We start from the raw sequence: 16,620 nt of genomic DNA, 5'->3' as shown, positions 1-16,620 counted from the left end.
GAGGCTCCCGTTATTACATATTTCTGTTAGACAGCAGTGGTGTAGGGTATTTAGGTAGAGGCAAAACCGTAAGTGCAAAGGCCCTGGGGTGGGGCCGGTGTTGGCCTGTGAGAGGACCAGAAAGAAAGCCAGTGTGTCTGAGCAGGATCAGCACGGGACAGGGACAGTGCAGCTAGATATTGGGAAAGGGATTCACACAGGTCCTTCAAGGATTTTTTTTTTTTTTTTTTTTTTTGAGACGGAGTCTCGCTCTGTCGCCCAGGCTGGAATGCAGTGGCTGGATCTCAGCTCACTGCAAGCTCCGCCTCCCGGGTTCACGCCATTCTCCTGCCTCAGCCTCCCGAGTAGCTGGGACTACAGGCGCCCACCACCTCGCCCAGCTAGTTTTTTTGTATTTTTTAGTAGAGACGGGGTTTCACCGTGTTCGCCAGGATGGTCTCGATCTCCTGACCTCGTGATCCGCCTGTCTCGGCCTCCCAAAGTGCTGGGATTACAGGCTTGAGCCACCGCGCCCGGCCCCTTCAAGGCTATTATTAGAAATGCCACGGAAGACTGGCAGAATGGCTCATACCTATAATTCCAGCACTTAGGGAGGCTGGGGTAAGAAGCTTGCTTAAGGCCAGGAATTCGAGACCAGCTTGGGCAACATAACGAGATCCCATGTCTACAAAAAATAATAATGAGCTGGGTGGGGTGGTGTAAGACTGTAGTCCCAGCTGCTTGAGAGGCTGAGGCAGGAGGATCACTTGAGCCCAGGAGTGAGCTGCAGTGAGCCATGATCATGCCACCGTACCCCAGCCTGGGGGACAGGGCAAGACCCCGTCTCTAAAAAAGAAACAAAATGCCACGGAAGTGAGCTCTAAGCAGGAGAGATGTGTGCTACACACAGAAAGGCTTGGTCTGGCTCCCATGGGGTGGAGATTGGTGGCAGGGGGGCAATAGGGCACAGGGATGGGCAGGAATCTGTTGTAGAAGAGTCACTGCCGGGACCTGCTGGTGAATTGGCTTCACCGGATCTGGCTCCGCAGAAAGCTCACTGCTTCCTGTGGCTCCTGGATTTCCAAGCCACTGGGGCTTCCTGTCTCTCCCCCGACCCGTCTCCACCTCCCCAGCAGCTGTTCCCTGTCATGTCAGGGCATTTACAATGAGCGCCGGTCTCCTGTCTCCAGGTGGTCAGAGGTTGAAATCCCTTTTGAAAAGTTCTTTTAAAAAAAAGAAAAGAAAAAAAGAAGTGATGCTTGTTCATTGTAGAAAATTAGGAATACAGAGCACAAAGAAGAAAAAGAAAATTCCCCAGAGTTAACCATCAGCCGCTAGGCTATGACGGGGGAGGGGGTTGAACCCAGGCGGTCTGGCTCCAGCACTTTCTAAATCAGAGTGCCTGTGGCCAGATGACATGGAGGGAGCTCCCTGACCATAGGAGGAGTTAGAGACATGACGCCCCTCTACCCTCACTCACAGAAGAGGTGGAAAGCTGAAGACTAGTCCACATATAGGTGGTGAGTGGCGTTTGACTCTTGGAGATTTAAATAAAACAAATATTGAGAGAGCTCATGAACTCTGGGATGTGGAGTGGAGTGATGGTGCTGTCATTTGGGCCGAGTGTCCTGTCCTGTTTCCTAACCCCTGCCTCGAAGGCTCTGTTCATTTCTGCCCCAGCCTGACCCCCAGAAGCATCTGCTGATCTTAGCATTGGGCTAAAAGCTAAGGCCAGCCCCTGCCTGTCACTTTTGTCCACTCTCCTCCCCTGACCTGGGCCACTCTCATCTTTTAAACACTCTTGGGCCATTCTTGCACACGGACCCAGTCTTCTTCCTCCCTGTCCCTTGCGACCTGAATCCTCAACCCCGTCTGGCCCAGGCCAACCTCTTCCATGGGACTTTCTTGCCTGCTCCACCAACCAACCAGCCCCATGGCCCTGGACAGCTCCTTTCCCTGTTTCCTTGTGGGTGCAACGCCAATCATGTCTTTCTCCCGGTTGTGGCGTAGGTTACGTGAGGTGATGTCTGTAAAGTACTGAGCCCATGGAGAACACTAAAAATAAAAGCTAGCTCTTATTATTGCTCTTACTATTAGATTTTTCTCCTTCCCTGTTGCCTGCTTTAACCCTGAACTGTGGGTGCAGGGACTGGGGGAATAGGTAGGAGGAAGGTTGGAGATACTGGGTCCCTCCCATCTCCACTGTGGGTCCTTTGCCCGTTGCACACAGTGTTCCATTTTCCGGGATCCCAGTGTCATCTGGTGGCATCCCTCCTTCCCTCTTTTGGTCTCCATTTCCATGTTGTTTCTCCAGAGAGATTCTAGGACCACCTCTAAAAAAAAAAAACTGGGTGGGGGGCTTTCGGCTGAGCTCCCAGCCCCATTATGGCATCGTAGTACTGAAGCTGTTCAGTATCGATTCTCAGATCTCCCCACTCCCTCTTTGCTGGAAGGTGACGATGGAGTCTTACTTGACTGACAATTTTAATTAAAGAGCCAAGGCTGGAACTGGGAGAACAGAGGCTCAGCCTGCCCCTGCTCCAAACTTTGCACCTTGGGATCTCTGGCTCTCCGGAAAGAGTAAAACTGCCCCTCAGAGGTCTGTGGCTCTGGGAGAGGGCCAGCCAGGCCTGTTGCCAGTGGCAATGACTGCCCCTCCTCCCAGCACCTTCTCTGAGTCCCTGTCCTGAACCAGCACTAGTGCAGAGGAAATAGATCTCCCCGCCGTGAGGTTGGTGGGGGGTCCCTGCCTGGCCCTGCATAGATGAGTTGCTCTCAATGACTCACCAGGAGGGTTTGCTCTCCAGCAGCCTGGAGCTCCTTTATGTTCTTTGTTTGCTCCTCTCTCAAGTCTCCATGTGGTGGCCTGTGCAGTCTCTTCTGTGGGATCCTCCCCTTTCGTTGGCTTTTTCCTACTTACCTGTTGATAACAACTGTAAACAGTGCTAACAACGGGTACCACTTAGGCAGCTACCACAAGGACCCTGGCACTCTGTTGTAAGGAATTAACCCCTTTTGCAGATGTGGAAACTGAGGCTCAGAGAGGAGGGAGGGATTTGCCCAAGCTCACAGAGTTAAGGTATAAAGCTCAGACATCCGGATGTGAAGTCGGGGACAGACACTGAGGCAGCTGGTGTGTCCTTCCATCTTGACCCCCCCCCCCCCACCAGGCCAGGTAGGGTGACCCCATCATGGCCACCGCTTGTCTCCCTGCCTTGTGATTACCCCTCTGATGCCTCCCATCCACTCAGGGTCTGTCACTGCCCCAGCATCTAGCACAGGGCCTGGCCTGGCACATAGTTGGTGCTTAATCTGTCATGCCGTCCCCAGTGGTTGGAATGCTGACGGAGGCACATCACAGTTGTCAGTTCCCATGGCGACTGACATCACTATGCTCTCAGGCTGTGCCCCACCCCTTTCTCCAGGGCTCCTGCGCCGGGAGCTGGCCGTGGTGCTGACAGGCCCAGGAATGGCCACCCACCCCCAGATCCCAGCCCTGTGTCCCAGTAGGACACTTCCTGAGGCCCGCCCTCTCCCAACTCCCCAGGACAGCCTCTTGCCCATCCTTTGTTCAGGAGACATTTTCCTGAGGACCCCTGTGCTCAGCTATAGCACCTTGAACCTATAGAGGAAGGATCAAGGAGAGCCACATGGGACTCCAGTCATTTGATGATTCATCAAACATTTATTATGCACCTTGTATGTCTTGGAGAAGCCCTCAGGAACCCGGACTCCAATTGAAGGTCGAGTAGAGTTTTAAGGGGTAGAGAGCCAGGAAGAACTGCTCAAAAGTCCTTTCTGGCTCTTGGGATTGCATGGGCAAAAGCCTGCAAGCGTGCCGGTGAGAGGCTTGTGCAGAGGGAAGCCCGCCTCAGGATTCTGGCTGCCAGCCAAAACTGGTGCTTGTCACTTTACTTTTTGGTCTCCCCTTTGGCTCAGAACTACCAGCATCTCTGGCTCCAGTGCCCAGCCCAGAACCAGGCACAATGGAGGGGTGTTGGAGCCAGGCAGGGGATTGGCATCTTTGTCCTGGGAACCAAAGAGCCAGGTATGCTCTGTGACCAGATTCGCAGCATTTTACAGAGCCCCTGGCCTTCTGGGGTGGGGGTGGATACAGTGGTAATCCTGGCAGAAGATGAGGCCTCCTATTCAAGGGGACAGTCCTTCCCCAACCCCCAACCTTAAAAAAAAAAAAAAAAAAGTAAAAATCCCCTTCTGGTGCTGAGGCCCAAATGGCAGTGGGAAATAATCACTTTTCACAGGCCCCTTATCCACAGCCAAGCCCTGTGCCAGTTTAATCAGCAGTGCCGGTGTGACTTGAAGAATCCCCGGCTTGAGAGATCAGGAGAGGGGTTAAAGAAAATTACCCTCGCCTCCTCCATGCTAATGTAATCTCTAACCAGATCTGCCTAGCCACAGCTCAAATTGCTTTTTAGATTAACATTTAATTATTAACAGGGTCCCTTGGAAGGCCTCCGGCTCAGAACAGAGATGGGGGAGGGAGCGGCAGGAGGGAGGTGGGGATGGGCTTCCACTCTGGCTGCCTTGCTGAGACAAGTGGGGTGGGAGAGAGAGGAAGGAGCAAGGGAGAGAGGGGTCAGGAAGGGAGAAAGAAAGCAGGAAGGAGAAGGGAGGCATCAGGACAGGAGGCAGATGGAGCTAGGGACAGGGATGTAGACAGAGGAGAGGAAAGAGACAGACAGTGGATCTTCCTATCGTGGGATCCCCACAGGGGGTTGGGGAAAGCTTGCACCTGGATTCCTGAGGACATTCCTGGGCTGGGCAAGGGTCCCTCCACTCTTCTGGCCAGAAGCAGGTTTACTGCCCCTCGCTATTTAGAGAGGACTGGACTTTCTGGGGCTTTCTTCTTGCTCAGCTCGTAGTGCTGGGGACCCACACAGAGAAGTGACCCATTTAGGGCCACATCGCCAGGGTCTGACCCCAGTATTCCCAATCCAGCATTCATTCTCTTCCCCGGGCCCTGGGCGTCCCACCACCACTTCAGGCTCCTGTCTGCCTTTGGGGCAGGCTGTGTGGCCAGGCAGCGTGAAGAGACTTAAATTACAGCCAAAGGGATGGAGGTGAGAACTCTGAGAGGGCTCCCTCACCACCCACCTATCCTGCCACCACCCCCAGGAAGGCTGCAAGGTCCTGAGGAGTGGCCGGCATCTCATTCACTTCCTGAAAGGAAATTCAGAGTCTGAACCATCTACTCTACTCCTTGCATGAACTGCTGAGTTTTGCCAGCTTCCTATCTTGTCCCTGCTTGAGATTCTAAGTCCCTCAAAGACAAGGGCTACATCTAGAGCCCCTTTGTGTGCCCACAGGTCAGGGACCGCCCCACACCTTGCACACAGCTGGATTAAGTTTGAAAAATAAATGGTCGCATCCTCTTATGTCCAAGCTAGATGGCCCTCGTACTATCAGCTGATCCACTCCCCATAAAGGTTCATTTGGGAAGCAGACTCAGAGAGGTGCTGTGACTTCTCCAGGTCACCCAGCCAGTGAGAACCCCAGTTCTCACTGTGCCCCTGCCTGGCAGGTACAACCCAAAGGCCTCTAGGGCCAGCTCTCTTCTCTGAACTAGTCCTGTTGGACACCAGGAAGGTCCTGGCATGACCTTCCCCTCCAGGTCACAGCTAGGCTTTGGCCTTGAATGGAGCCACGGAAGCCAGGTAGGTAGCTCTAGGGATTGGAGGTGGAGGAGGAGATGGGGGCTCAGAGGGGCGCAGCCCATGGCTTTCCCGGGGTCACAGCCTCAGGGACCTGCTGTGAAGCCAGGTGTGTCCTCCTATTCTGCCTTGGGGTCAGTCCAGCCTGGCAAGGGGCAGACTGCTGACCTGCGGACACGTGAGGGAAACTTCCAGATGCTTGCCACATCAGGAAAATGCTGGAGGCAGAGAGAGGTCAAGATCATTTTAGTGGGAGGTCAGTTCTGGCTAGATGTTCCTTTCTGGCAGGACACTGAGTAATTTCCGTCCTCCCAGTACGTGGCACAGGGCTGGCACCCAAAAGATGTTTGGGAAGTGTTTGCTGCCTAAATGAATGAATGGGTGGGTAAGAAGCAAGGACTGGGCGTTACTCATCTCATTGTTGTTCTGCCCAATGCCGGCCTCATGAGTTGTGCTCCTTGAATGTTTATGGGATGAATAAGTGGACTCTGGGAGCCCTTCCCCTCCTCTCACCCCTTGCTTCTGTGATCCCAGCCCCTCCCTCAGTAAAATCAAAATGGATTTGGGTCCTGGGGAGAAGTAGACCCTTGCTTCCATCCCTCCTTGCCCAGCTGACTGGGAGCTGAGGGCTGACGGGCACCCAACCACGATGGAACTGCTGGACAGTGTGGGGCTGAGGGTCTGACTGGCATTGGCATCCTTGGGCTCTGCTATCTAAAAGCTGTGTGACCTTGCACAGATTGCTTCCCCTCTCTCTGGCCATTTCCTAAGCTGTGAAATGGGGCCACAGAGGCCACAAGGAGGAGGTGCATGGGCTCGGCACAGAGGTCAGTCAATACATGCTCACCACTGTTAAGAGCCCAAATTGCATGTTGCTGTTTCAGAGCTTCCCCTCCCACTGACCCGTGGGCTCCCTGATGCCCCCTGCAGCCAGACAGGCTAGGGCAAGATGACAAAAGGCAGGCAGGGCCCAAGGCCCCAATTCCCTATTCTTTCCATAAAAATAGAGACAGCCTTCTCCTATTCATTGTTCTGCTAAGGCGAGCATCACAGACTCAATTCCTCCTCGGACCTGGAAAGTTCCTTCCTTCCTTTCCCCTCCCCTGTCACATTTCCTTTATCTAAATCCTCAGCTATGAAAGGACGCATCGACAGCTGGGGGCGTTATCTGGTGGAGGGACCTTTTCCTCGGGTGTCTCCGAGATAAGGCGTCTTATCAGCCCCCATGTCAGGGAAGGTGCCAAGCATTCTAATCATTGAGGCATGCGACATTTTCCCCTCCCTGCCCCCCTCTTTTTTATTAAAGTCACAAAAGACCTTGAGCTTATAAACAGTCTGATTTGCAGATAGGGTTTCAAAATGAACAGCACTCCCTGGATGGTGCTTGGCCCGGGGGGTAATGAGTCCAGGTGGGGGCTCTGAGAGGCTGGCCTCCTGCAGATGGGATGATGCCAGGCAGGGAGGGGGCAAGGTAGGGTCACAGAAAGAACATGAGTGTCTTAGGCATATGCCCCAGTCCTGTCCCTGCCTTGCTGTGTGACCTTGTTTGGGATACTTGGCTTCTCTAGGCCTAGGTCACTTTATTGGACAATAACCAATTCATTGATTCAGCCATTCATTCAACACCTATTTATTAAATAATTACTCTTGCCAGGCACTGGGGAGAGAGAGACAGATAACACACGGTCCCTACCCCTAAGAAACACAGTCCACTGGAGGGAGAGAGATGTGAAAGTTGGCAGTTACACCTCGGTATGATTAGAGCAGAAATGCTGGATATCTAGAGGAAGGGACGGGTGAGCCAGGGTCTGAAGACAGATCTGAGTTCGAATGGATCAGGGTCATGGTGCCATAGGCAGGAGAACCAGCAGGGACAGAAGTCTGGAGGTGTGAGGCAGCCTGGCTGGAAGGAGGGCCAGGAGGAGCCGTGAGAGAGATGAGGTGTGGTGGGCAAAGAGGGCTGGGCTCCACGCCGGAGCCAGAGAGGTTTTAAGGCCAAGGAGAGGGATTTGACTGTCTTGGTTGCAGATGATAGGAATGATATAGGAGTTGGAGGTGGTGATCCCCTCTCCACTTCCCTTCTAGGACACCCCACTACCCTGCCACGTGCCCCCAGTGGCAGGACACAGGGTTCCTGGAAGAATGGGCAGTGAGTTGGGGGAACTGGGGGTGCAGAGAGAAAAAAGTCCCTCTTCTTCAAGTGAAGAGCATCTCTCAGGCTGCCTGTAGCCCTCCAGAAGCAAGGAATGGGAGGATGCAGGCAACTGCCTGGCGAAGCTGAGCCAAAGCTGAGGCCTACACTTGGACACCATTGCACCCTGGAAACCCCCGCGCCCTGAGCTCGGTTGGGTGACCTCTCTCAGCTCCAGAACTGCCTGGCATCCACCATAAGAGCACCTGACAACCAAAGCCCCCCTGGGAAGGGAGCTGATGGGGTCCCAGGAGGCTCTGGAATAGGTGACCTGCCCCTCCCCCAACAATTGCACCCCCCAGCCCACCCTTTTTCACCTGCAAAGCATGTGGAATGTATGGCCCAAGGAGCACTGGGGCTCACAGAGAAGGGCTGGACTTCTGGACCCCTGGCACCCGGTAAAAGGCTGGAGATAGGACTGGGCGTGGCCAGGACTCTGGAAGAAAGTGACCTGGGAGTACCCATAGGGATCATAGAGCCACTGTTACAGGCCAGAGAGGGTCATTAGCCCAGCCGGGGTCACACAGCATGTGCTGGGAGTCAGGGAGGTTCCAGGCTTCCAATCCAGGTTTCCACAGGGCACCAGCCTCTGATCTCCCTCCTTACTGGCCTGGGTGCAGCCAAGCTTAGTGGTGAGGGGGTAAGTGCACCCAGCCACTCCCTGCCTGGCAGCCCTAGCAGGCCACTGCCCCCTGTGGCTTGAGTTTCCCATCTGTGGAGGGAGAGGTCTTGGACTGGCTTTCTCCGGATCTCCCTCCTTTCCTCCAACCCATATGTCAGCGGCGAGAGATGGACTCTGCACTGGAGCAGGAGCCACAGAAAGAGGCTGGGCAAGGGTGAGGGAGGCTGTCACAGGCCTCTAACCTTCCAGGTTGCACACAATTGTGAGTCCCCATAGACCACCTGTGTGTGCATGAGAGGGTGCCTATAAGTGCAGAGGAACATGCCATGCAGCAAACACATACGTACATAGGTGAGTGTGTACCAGGGTGTGTGTGCACACCCAGCCCTCCCTGTCCACATGCACAGCGTGTCCTCCAGGGCTGGTGTCCAAGGCTGTGGTGATGGCGGGCCTGAGTCAGGCCTGCTCCCGCCACCTGCTCACATCCCACATCCCCGAGGAGAGGAGCAGCACTGCCTTCCTGCAGTCAAGGACTTTCATCCCTGCAATAAGCCCCACTTCATTCCCTTTTTAAACTGTATAATTTCTGCCTGATTGTAATGGCCTATTTTAAAATTACCAGAAATCAAAGCCGGGAAGTGGATACTGCAGCTTTTATTGCATCTCTGTGTTAAGGCTGGCGATTGGGGAGGGGGCGGTGAGAATCACCTCCCCTCCCCTCTGTCCCCCACTTTCTCTCTGTCTCTCGCTTTTTTTTTTTTTTGACAGTAATAGGAGAAAATTGGTTTTGAAACTGAATAAAAGTCCCTTTCAGAGGAAATCATTTCTTTCAGGGTACCTTTGCTGAAAGTAAAATAGGGCATAATGAAAGGTGGTTACGCGATTGTCTTTCATTTACCGAGAGGCCAGGACAGACGGGAGGCTGCAGCCGTCTCCGGGAAATACAAGATTGGAATAATTGCACCGTAACAAGGAGCTTGTTGTGAAATTAGTATCTTAAGAAAGTAGTGAAAAAAGGCTTTTCCTCATGAATACTTCATTATTAGAAGAAAGCGGCAGAATTTAGGACTCCAGACACCTGTTCAGTATTAAATAACTTCCCTTTCTTCCCCTTCAGCACACACCCACTCTGCTTTCTTCTTTTTTAAAACCAACATGAAGATTGAGGTGACCTAGCTTGGCTGCTCAGGACTGGGGGTGGGGGGGGGTCAGGTGGCCGGGACAGGGTGCCTGAGTGGATGGACATTGGGGTGTCCAAGGTGCGCTCACCCTGAGACCTGCCTTCTCCTTAGCAAGAAGGGAGGAAGGGACCTCTAGGTAAGCTCTCACCACCATGCTTCCATGGGGGCCTCACAGGCAGACCCACTCTGACCCTGCCACTCAGGGGCTTCGGGCTCTCAGGAATGTGCCTGGGCGTCCTGTAACGTTCTCTGCGGGAGAGTGGGTTTGGGAAAGCTGAAGGCGAGTGTCCATGTGAATGTCAGGCTCTGGCTGTGGGGGGAGGTACCACACGGGCCTGTGTGCAGCCACATCTGAGCTGCTGCCCTGAGGGGCACAGGCCTCTGCCCTTCCCATTCAGGGTAAGGAACTTAGGCAGCGACAGGGATCTCGGGTCAGAGCAGCCTTGGTGGCCCATAGGGGCTGGGCTCAGGGTGCAGTGTGGATCAAGGTTCGAGAGGCCCTCGTTCTCCCAGTGATGCCATCCTGACATCTCCCCTCCAGGGGGCTGTGAGGATACCCTGGGCGGGAGACAGACCAGTACTGCAGTAACCTGGGACACCCCCGTACCCACTGGCATTTCCCGAGCACCCCTCTGTGTAGACGCCCAGGATGACCAGGTGGGGTCTTCAGGCTGACTTGCTTACAGGGGGCCACCACCAGCCGGAAGGGGAGCCTACTGCGGGGCATGGAGGGAGTGAGGATCTGACCCAGTTGGGGGCATCAAGGCAGGCCCCAGAGCAGGTGACCCATATGCCAGCAGGGCCAGGGCATGTCTGATCCATCAGTCCAGCCCCCCACTCAAGAGCCCTGGATTCTGTCCCTTCCCGTGAGGCCACAGATGGGCCTCTTGATGCCTCAGGCCTTGGTCCCCTCATTGGTCAAATAAGGGAAAAGAGTGTCTGCTTTGAGAGTCTCTGATGTTCTTCAGGGTTGCAGGGAGACTCCCAGTGGGGAATGGGGGGAGGCGAACATGGAGCAGCCCCCAAGTGACAGAGCACCCCATCTTCCTCCTGCAGGGACCCTGCCGCAGAGTGTGCCCCACTGGGGACCCCCAGCTCAGCCATGCTGGCCTGTCTGCAGAGGACCCAGAACCCCCCGGGCCAACACCTGGCCCGCCCGAGCAAGAGCCTGGAGCTGCGCAAGTGTGAGTAGGATGCCTCCCCAGCCTTTGCAGGGCAGGTCGCGGGCAGAGAACCCATTTACCCCCCAGGACGTTCACCCACCATGGTCCTGTCGGAAAGTCGGTATGCTCTCTTAGGCCCCCAGGCCTTGGCCCCGGTTGTGCTGCCTTCCTGGTCTCGCTCTCCAAAATGACACCCACTCCTTTGGCCAGCTCCTGTGGAGCAAGACTCTCAACTCTGGCTTGACCTCCTTCCCAGCAGCCTCTTCTCACCACCACCATCACCATGCCCCAACCTGGCCTGTGCAACTTCACCACCATTATCTCGCCGTGTCTGTCTCCCTTACCACCATTAAAGTAGGATGACACGGAAACAAAAAATACAGAATGGGGTTCCCGCTTGAGGCCCATCAGCTGTGTGGTCTTGGGCGTTTCCTTCCCTCTCTGGCATTGCTTTGTCACTGGGAGCTGGACCTGGTGACCAGGGGTCTGTTCTCACTATCTAGGACCAGGATCCCAAACATTCTGATTTGGTTATTTTTAGCTATCATAATTTCTTTTTTAATGAAGTATGTAGAAATGGAGATTTGCATTAAAATCTGGATTTCTAGTATCTCTTGAAAAAACAAAAACAGAGGCTCTGGTAACATAGGCCTGTGTGCCTGTACTGCAGCTACGACTAGCGCTGAATGACTGCCTCTTTTAAAGGGATGTCTGTCTCCAGGTCACCGCAGTCCCCACCCCTCCCTATTGCTTCTGTCCTATAGCCCAGGATCTGTTGCCGTTTAGCATGATGCTTATGATGTGAAAATATTTTTTCTTTTAAATATTTATCTTTAGACAAGGGAACACATTCATGTTATCCAACACTTGGAGGAAGGAAGGGGTATATAGACAAAAGCCTCCCTCTGGGCCAGCCACCCGCTTCCCTCGCAGAGGGAGTTCATGTCGTCAGCTTCCTGGGTGTCCTTCTAGATGTTTTATGGGTGTCCCAGCAAATACGTGTGGAGACGCATATTTTACACACCATCCTGCACCTCACTGTTTCCCTTTGTCATCTATTCTGTATGTCAGTTTCTAAAGAGCTTCCTCATTCTTTCGCCACATGGTTTCTCTAGCAGGGGTGGCCCATAATTTATTTGGCCAGTCCTCTATTTAGACTGTAACTGACCTGTTGCTGTTAAAAGCAGTGCAGCGGTAAACCCTGGATGTGTCACGAGGATGTGGATAAAACTGCAGGGTACATTTCTGGAAGTGGAAATACCAGGTCAAAGGCATTTTGATAGCTGTGGTCTGATGGACATCTTTAGATGGTGTATCTGTGGACACCTCACATTGTGGTGTGAGGGTCTGTTCCTCACCCCTCACCATCACAGCATCATATCACACTTTTAGGTTTTGCTCACCTGAGCAGTGAAAATAGGATCACAGTGTGGGTTTTATTTTGTTTTGTTTTGTTTAGGGAGACAAAGTCTAGCTGTGTTGCCCAGGCTAATCTCAAACTCCTGGCCTCACGCCATCCTCCAGCCTCTGCTTCCTGATCAGCTGGGATTACAGGCGTGAGCCACTGCACCTGGCTACAGTGTAGTTTTAACTTAGTTTTATATGAATGAGGTTGAGTATCTTTTTGTGTCTATGCCATTTGTTTTTTCTTTGACTCATCTACTTATCTCCTTGGCTCCTTTTTTTTTGGGGGGGGTGGAAATGGGTTTTGTCCTTATTGATTTGTAGGAGCTATTTGTATATTTGCATGTGATGGACTCATACCTCTGTCTGTGCTATGAGTTGAAGATGTTTTCCCCAAATTGGTTGTTTTTGATTCTGCCATGGAGAAATTTTGTTGGGGAAGTGAGATTTATCCTTTTATGGCCTTTGGATTTTACTTAGAAAGCAAAATTTGGATCATACTTAGAAAGTCCTTCCTCAGGCTGAGATTATTATTTTTTAATTCCCCCAGGTTTCTTACAGATCTTTGATGGTTTTTAAGAAATGTATGAGGACTGGCGTGGTGGCTTATACCTGTAATCCTAGAACTTTGGGAGGCCAAGGCAGGCGGATCACCTGAGGTCAGGAGTTTGAGACCAGCCTGGCCAACATAGTGAAACCCCATCTCTACTAAAAATACAAAAATTAGCCAGGCATGGTGGCACACGCCTGTAATCCCAGATACTCAGGAGGCTGAGACAGGAGAATCGCTTGAACCCAGGAGGCAGAGGTTGCAGTAAGCCAAGATAGCGCCACTGCACTCCAACCTCGGTGACAGAGTGAGACTCGGTCTCAAAAAAAAAAAAAAGGTATGATCTCTGTATGACCTATATTTTATTGGGTACAAAGTGTGAGGTATGAATCTAAATACATTCATGTATCAGTGCAGTACTCTTTTAATTATTATGTTGTTTTAAAAAGCCTTATTGAAATATAATTCATATACTATTCACCAATTTGGAGTGTACAATTCAATGATTTTTAGTATATTCACAGCGTTATGCAGCCATCACCACAGTCAATTTTAGAATATTTTCATCACCTCGAGAAGAAAACCGACATCCATCAGTAGTCACTTCATCTCTCCCCACCAACCCCCTCCCCTTTCTCTACAATTTCCCTATTCTGGACTAGTGACTGGCTTCTTTCACTTAGAATAACATAAGTTCATCTGTGTTGCAGCATGTGTATATCCAGGTTGAGTAGCCCTTATCGGAAATGCTTGAGACCAAAGTGTTTTGAATTTTGGAAAATCTGCATTATACCAGTTGAGCATCCGAAATGCTCCAATGAGCATTTCCTTTGAATGCCATGTCAGCAGTCAAAAAGTTGCAGATTTGGGAGCACTTTGGACTTTAGATTTGGGGTGCTCAACCTGTAATTTTTTTTTTTTTGAGACAGAGTCTCGCTGTTTCCCAGACTGGAGTGCAGTGGCACAATCTTGGCTCACTGCAGCCTCCGCCTCCCAGGTTCAAGCGATTCTCCTGCCTCAGCCTCCTGAATAGCTGGGATTACAGGCATGCACCACCACACTTGGCTAATTTTTGTATTTTTTAGTGGAGACAGGGTTTCACCATGTTGGCCAGGCTGGCCTTGAACTCCTGACTTCAGGTGATCCGCCCACCTTAGCCCCCCAAAGTGGTGGGATTACAGTCATGAGCCACCATGCCCAGCCATGTAGTACATTTTAGTATTTGGTAGAGGTTGTTGCTCCTTGTTCTCACCCTCTACCCAAATTTCCTTGGCTCTTTTATTATTTTCCTGTCTGAACTATAGAATCAATTTATCTAGGTCAAAACAAAAATCTTATTTGTGTTTCCACTGGGATTGCATTACATTTACAGATGAATTTAGGAAGAAATGACACTTTTATGATGCTGCCTTTCCCACCAAAACATGATACACTTCTCTTTCATGTCTCTCAGGAATGTTTTAACATTTGCCTGGTTGAAATCTTGCACATTGTTTGGTTCAGTTTACTTCTGGATAGTTTAGCTTTTTTAGCTAGTCTTGTCTTCCACAAATGAAGGTTGCTTATATGAAGGCTGTTAAGTTCTGCCACCTTACTGAATTCTTTTATTGTTCCTAACAGTTTTTCAATTTAGGTGCTTGGGTTTTCCAGTTATTCTATCATATGATTTACAAATGATAAATTTACCCCGTTTTGTTTTATACCTTAATTTCTTTATTTTATTTAATAGTTCGCTACTATTTCTGGAACAATGAAACAATAATAGTGGTGATAATAGACATTCTTGCTTTGTAGCTTCTAGATTTCGCCATTAAGCAAATTCTGGCTTTGGGGCAGATAATTTATCAGGTTAAATAAGTCTCCATCTATTCCTGTTTTGTTGAGGATTTTAAAAATCAAGAATGGAAGGTGAACTTTGCCAAAAGACTTTTCAGTGTTTATGATCACATATTTTCCCATTTGTGAATTAATATGAATAATAGATTTCTTAATATTGAACTATCCTTGCATTCCAAATTAAACCCCAGTTGGTCATGGTAAATATTTATAATATACTGCTGGATTGGATTTGTTATTTAGGATTTTTGCCTCAGTCTCGTCAAAGAGATTGTTCTTTGGTTTTCTTTTTTTGGAACAATTTTGTTTGGGTTTTCCTATGTTACACTCACATCATGAAGAAAATAGAGGCTTTCCTTCTCTTTGCTTTGAACAGTTTAAATATACATGGAATTATCTGTTCTTAAAAGTTTGGTTGATCCTCCATGAACCTGTTTGGGCTAGTGCAGTTATTTGGGGTGAGTGGGTAGCTCTTTGATAATGCTATTTCTTCACTAATAATTAGTTTGATTGTTCTACTGCTTTTTGAATGACTTTAGTAAATTATGTTTCTCTAGAAAAGTATCCATTTTATCCAGGTCTTCAGATTGACTTGTGTTAGTTTGAACTAAATAATTTTTACAACTCTTAAGTGATGAGTTCATTCTTATTTCTTATATTGTATATTTTGTGCTCTTTTTCCTGTTTTTCTTCATTAGGTTAGTTAGCTAATGATACTATCTATCCTCTTTCCCCAAAGATTCATCTTTAGGATTTATTTATTAGTAATTATCCTTTTCTGGTTTCTAACTCATTAATTTATGCTTTTATCTTTATTAAAACCTTCTTTCGGCTTTTAGTTTTTTTCCCTTAGAGAGTTACATTTTTACATTAATTTTTTTTAAAAAAGGAAAAATTCAGGCTACAAGGCTCTGAGCACTGAACTGTATGTAGTATTTTCATTATCTTCTAGATATTTTAAATTTTAACGTGAGACTCATTTGAGTCCCACACATCTACTCAAATAGTAGGTGTTTTGTGTGTTTTTTTGTTTGTTTGAAATGGAGTTTCGCTCTTGTTGCCCAGGCTGGAGTGCAATGGCATGATCTCGGCTCACTGCAACCTCCGCCTCCTGGGTTCAAGTGGTTCTCCTGCCTCAGCCTCCCGAGTAGCTGGGATTACAGGTGCCCGCCACGATGCCCGGCTAATTTTGTATTTTTAGTAGAGATGGGGTTTCTCCATGTTGGTCATTCTGGTCTCGAACTCCTGGCCTCAGGTGATTCACCCATCTCAGCCTCCCAAAGTACTGGGATTATGGGCGTGAGCCACCGTGCCCAGCCTTGTGTTTTACTTCTAGGGTGGTGGTAGTGTTTTTATGATCAGAGAATCTTGTCTACTATTTCTACTTTTTAGGAATTTTTTGAAACTTTCTTCATGATATAACCTATGGTAATTGTTGTAAGCTTTGTGGATTTTTTTATGGGGACTTAAAAAGTCACTTTGTTTTCAGGATTCAGTTTGGTGTATACCAATTTTATCTCCCATTAATTAGGCTATTAGGTTTTCTATAGCCTTACTGAAGTGTCATGGATAGAGAAAGGAACTAGACACCTACTGCTAACATGTTCCTGTCTATGTCTTCTTGTAGCACCTGTATCTCTGGCTTTTTGAATGGCGATGTAATGTTATTTAATGCATAGATATTAATAACCTTAAATCTTCATAGTGAATTATATCCTAAGAGATAAAATTGAATCCAGGCCAAAAAGTCCAGGATTCAGTTTTATCTATTAAAATGGTAATCTCTGCCTTTTAAATTCACATTTTTCTTAAAACCTTTGCCAATCCTTTTATTTCAACCTTTCTGAATTACTTTGTTTAGATGTGACTCATATACTATGGAGTTGGATTAAGCTTTGTGATCCAGTCTGAATGCCCTTTTTTTCTTTTAATAGGAGAGTTAGGCCATTTACATTTATTGATATGACACATGTCTGGTCTTAGTTCAGTCATTTGTGCTTTATTTAAATTGTCCTAAAATTC

General features: G+C 49.5%; 1 protein-coding gene and 1 long non-coding RNA gene across 2 annotated transcripts in view; one reads left to right on the top strand and one right to left on the bottom strand.

Moving 5' to 3' along the window:
- The window catches only part of FAM222A (family with sequence similarity 222 member A), a 55,103-nt gene that overhangs the window by 18,706 nt on the left and 19,777 nt on the right, over positions 1-16,620 (top strand). Inside the window, 1 exon segment of the mRNA XM_017879693.1 lies at positions 10,702-10,829. Coding sequence (XP_017735182.1) covers positions 10,748-10,829 — 82 coding nt within the window. The 5' untranslated portion in view covers positions 10,702-10,747.
- LOC108534374 (uncharacterized) lies at positions 825-3,286 on the bottom strand. Its single transcript, XR_001886958.1, has 3 exons — positions 3,205-3,286; positions 2,767-2,899; positions 825-2,312 (listed from the first exon to the last, which is right to left on the bottom strand). It is a non-coding gene; the product is annotated as an uncharacterized LOC108534374 (long non-coding RNA).

The sequence above is a fragment of the Rhinopithecus bieti genome, unplaced genomic scaffold, assembly GCF_001698545.2.
Source record: "Rhinopithecus bieti isolate Rb0 unplaced genomic scaffold, ASM169854v2 scaffold_11933, whole genome shotgun sequence".
In the NCBI taxonomy this organism is placed as follows: Eukaryota; Metazoa; Chordata; class Mammalia; order Primates; family Cercopithecidae; genus Rhinopithecus; species Rhinopithecus bieti.
Note: the sequence above shows the minus strand (reverse complement) of the source record. Positions and strands in the feature narration are given on the sequence as shown.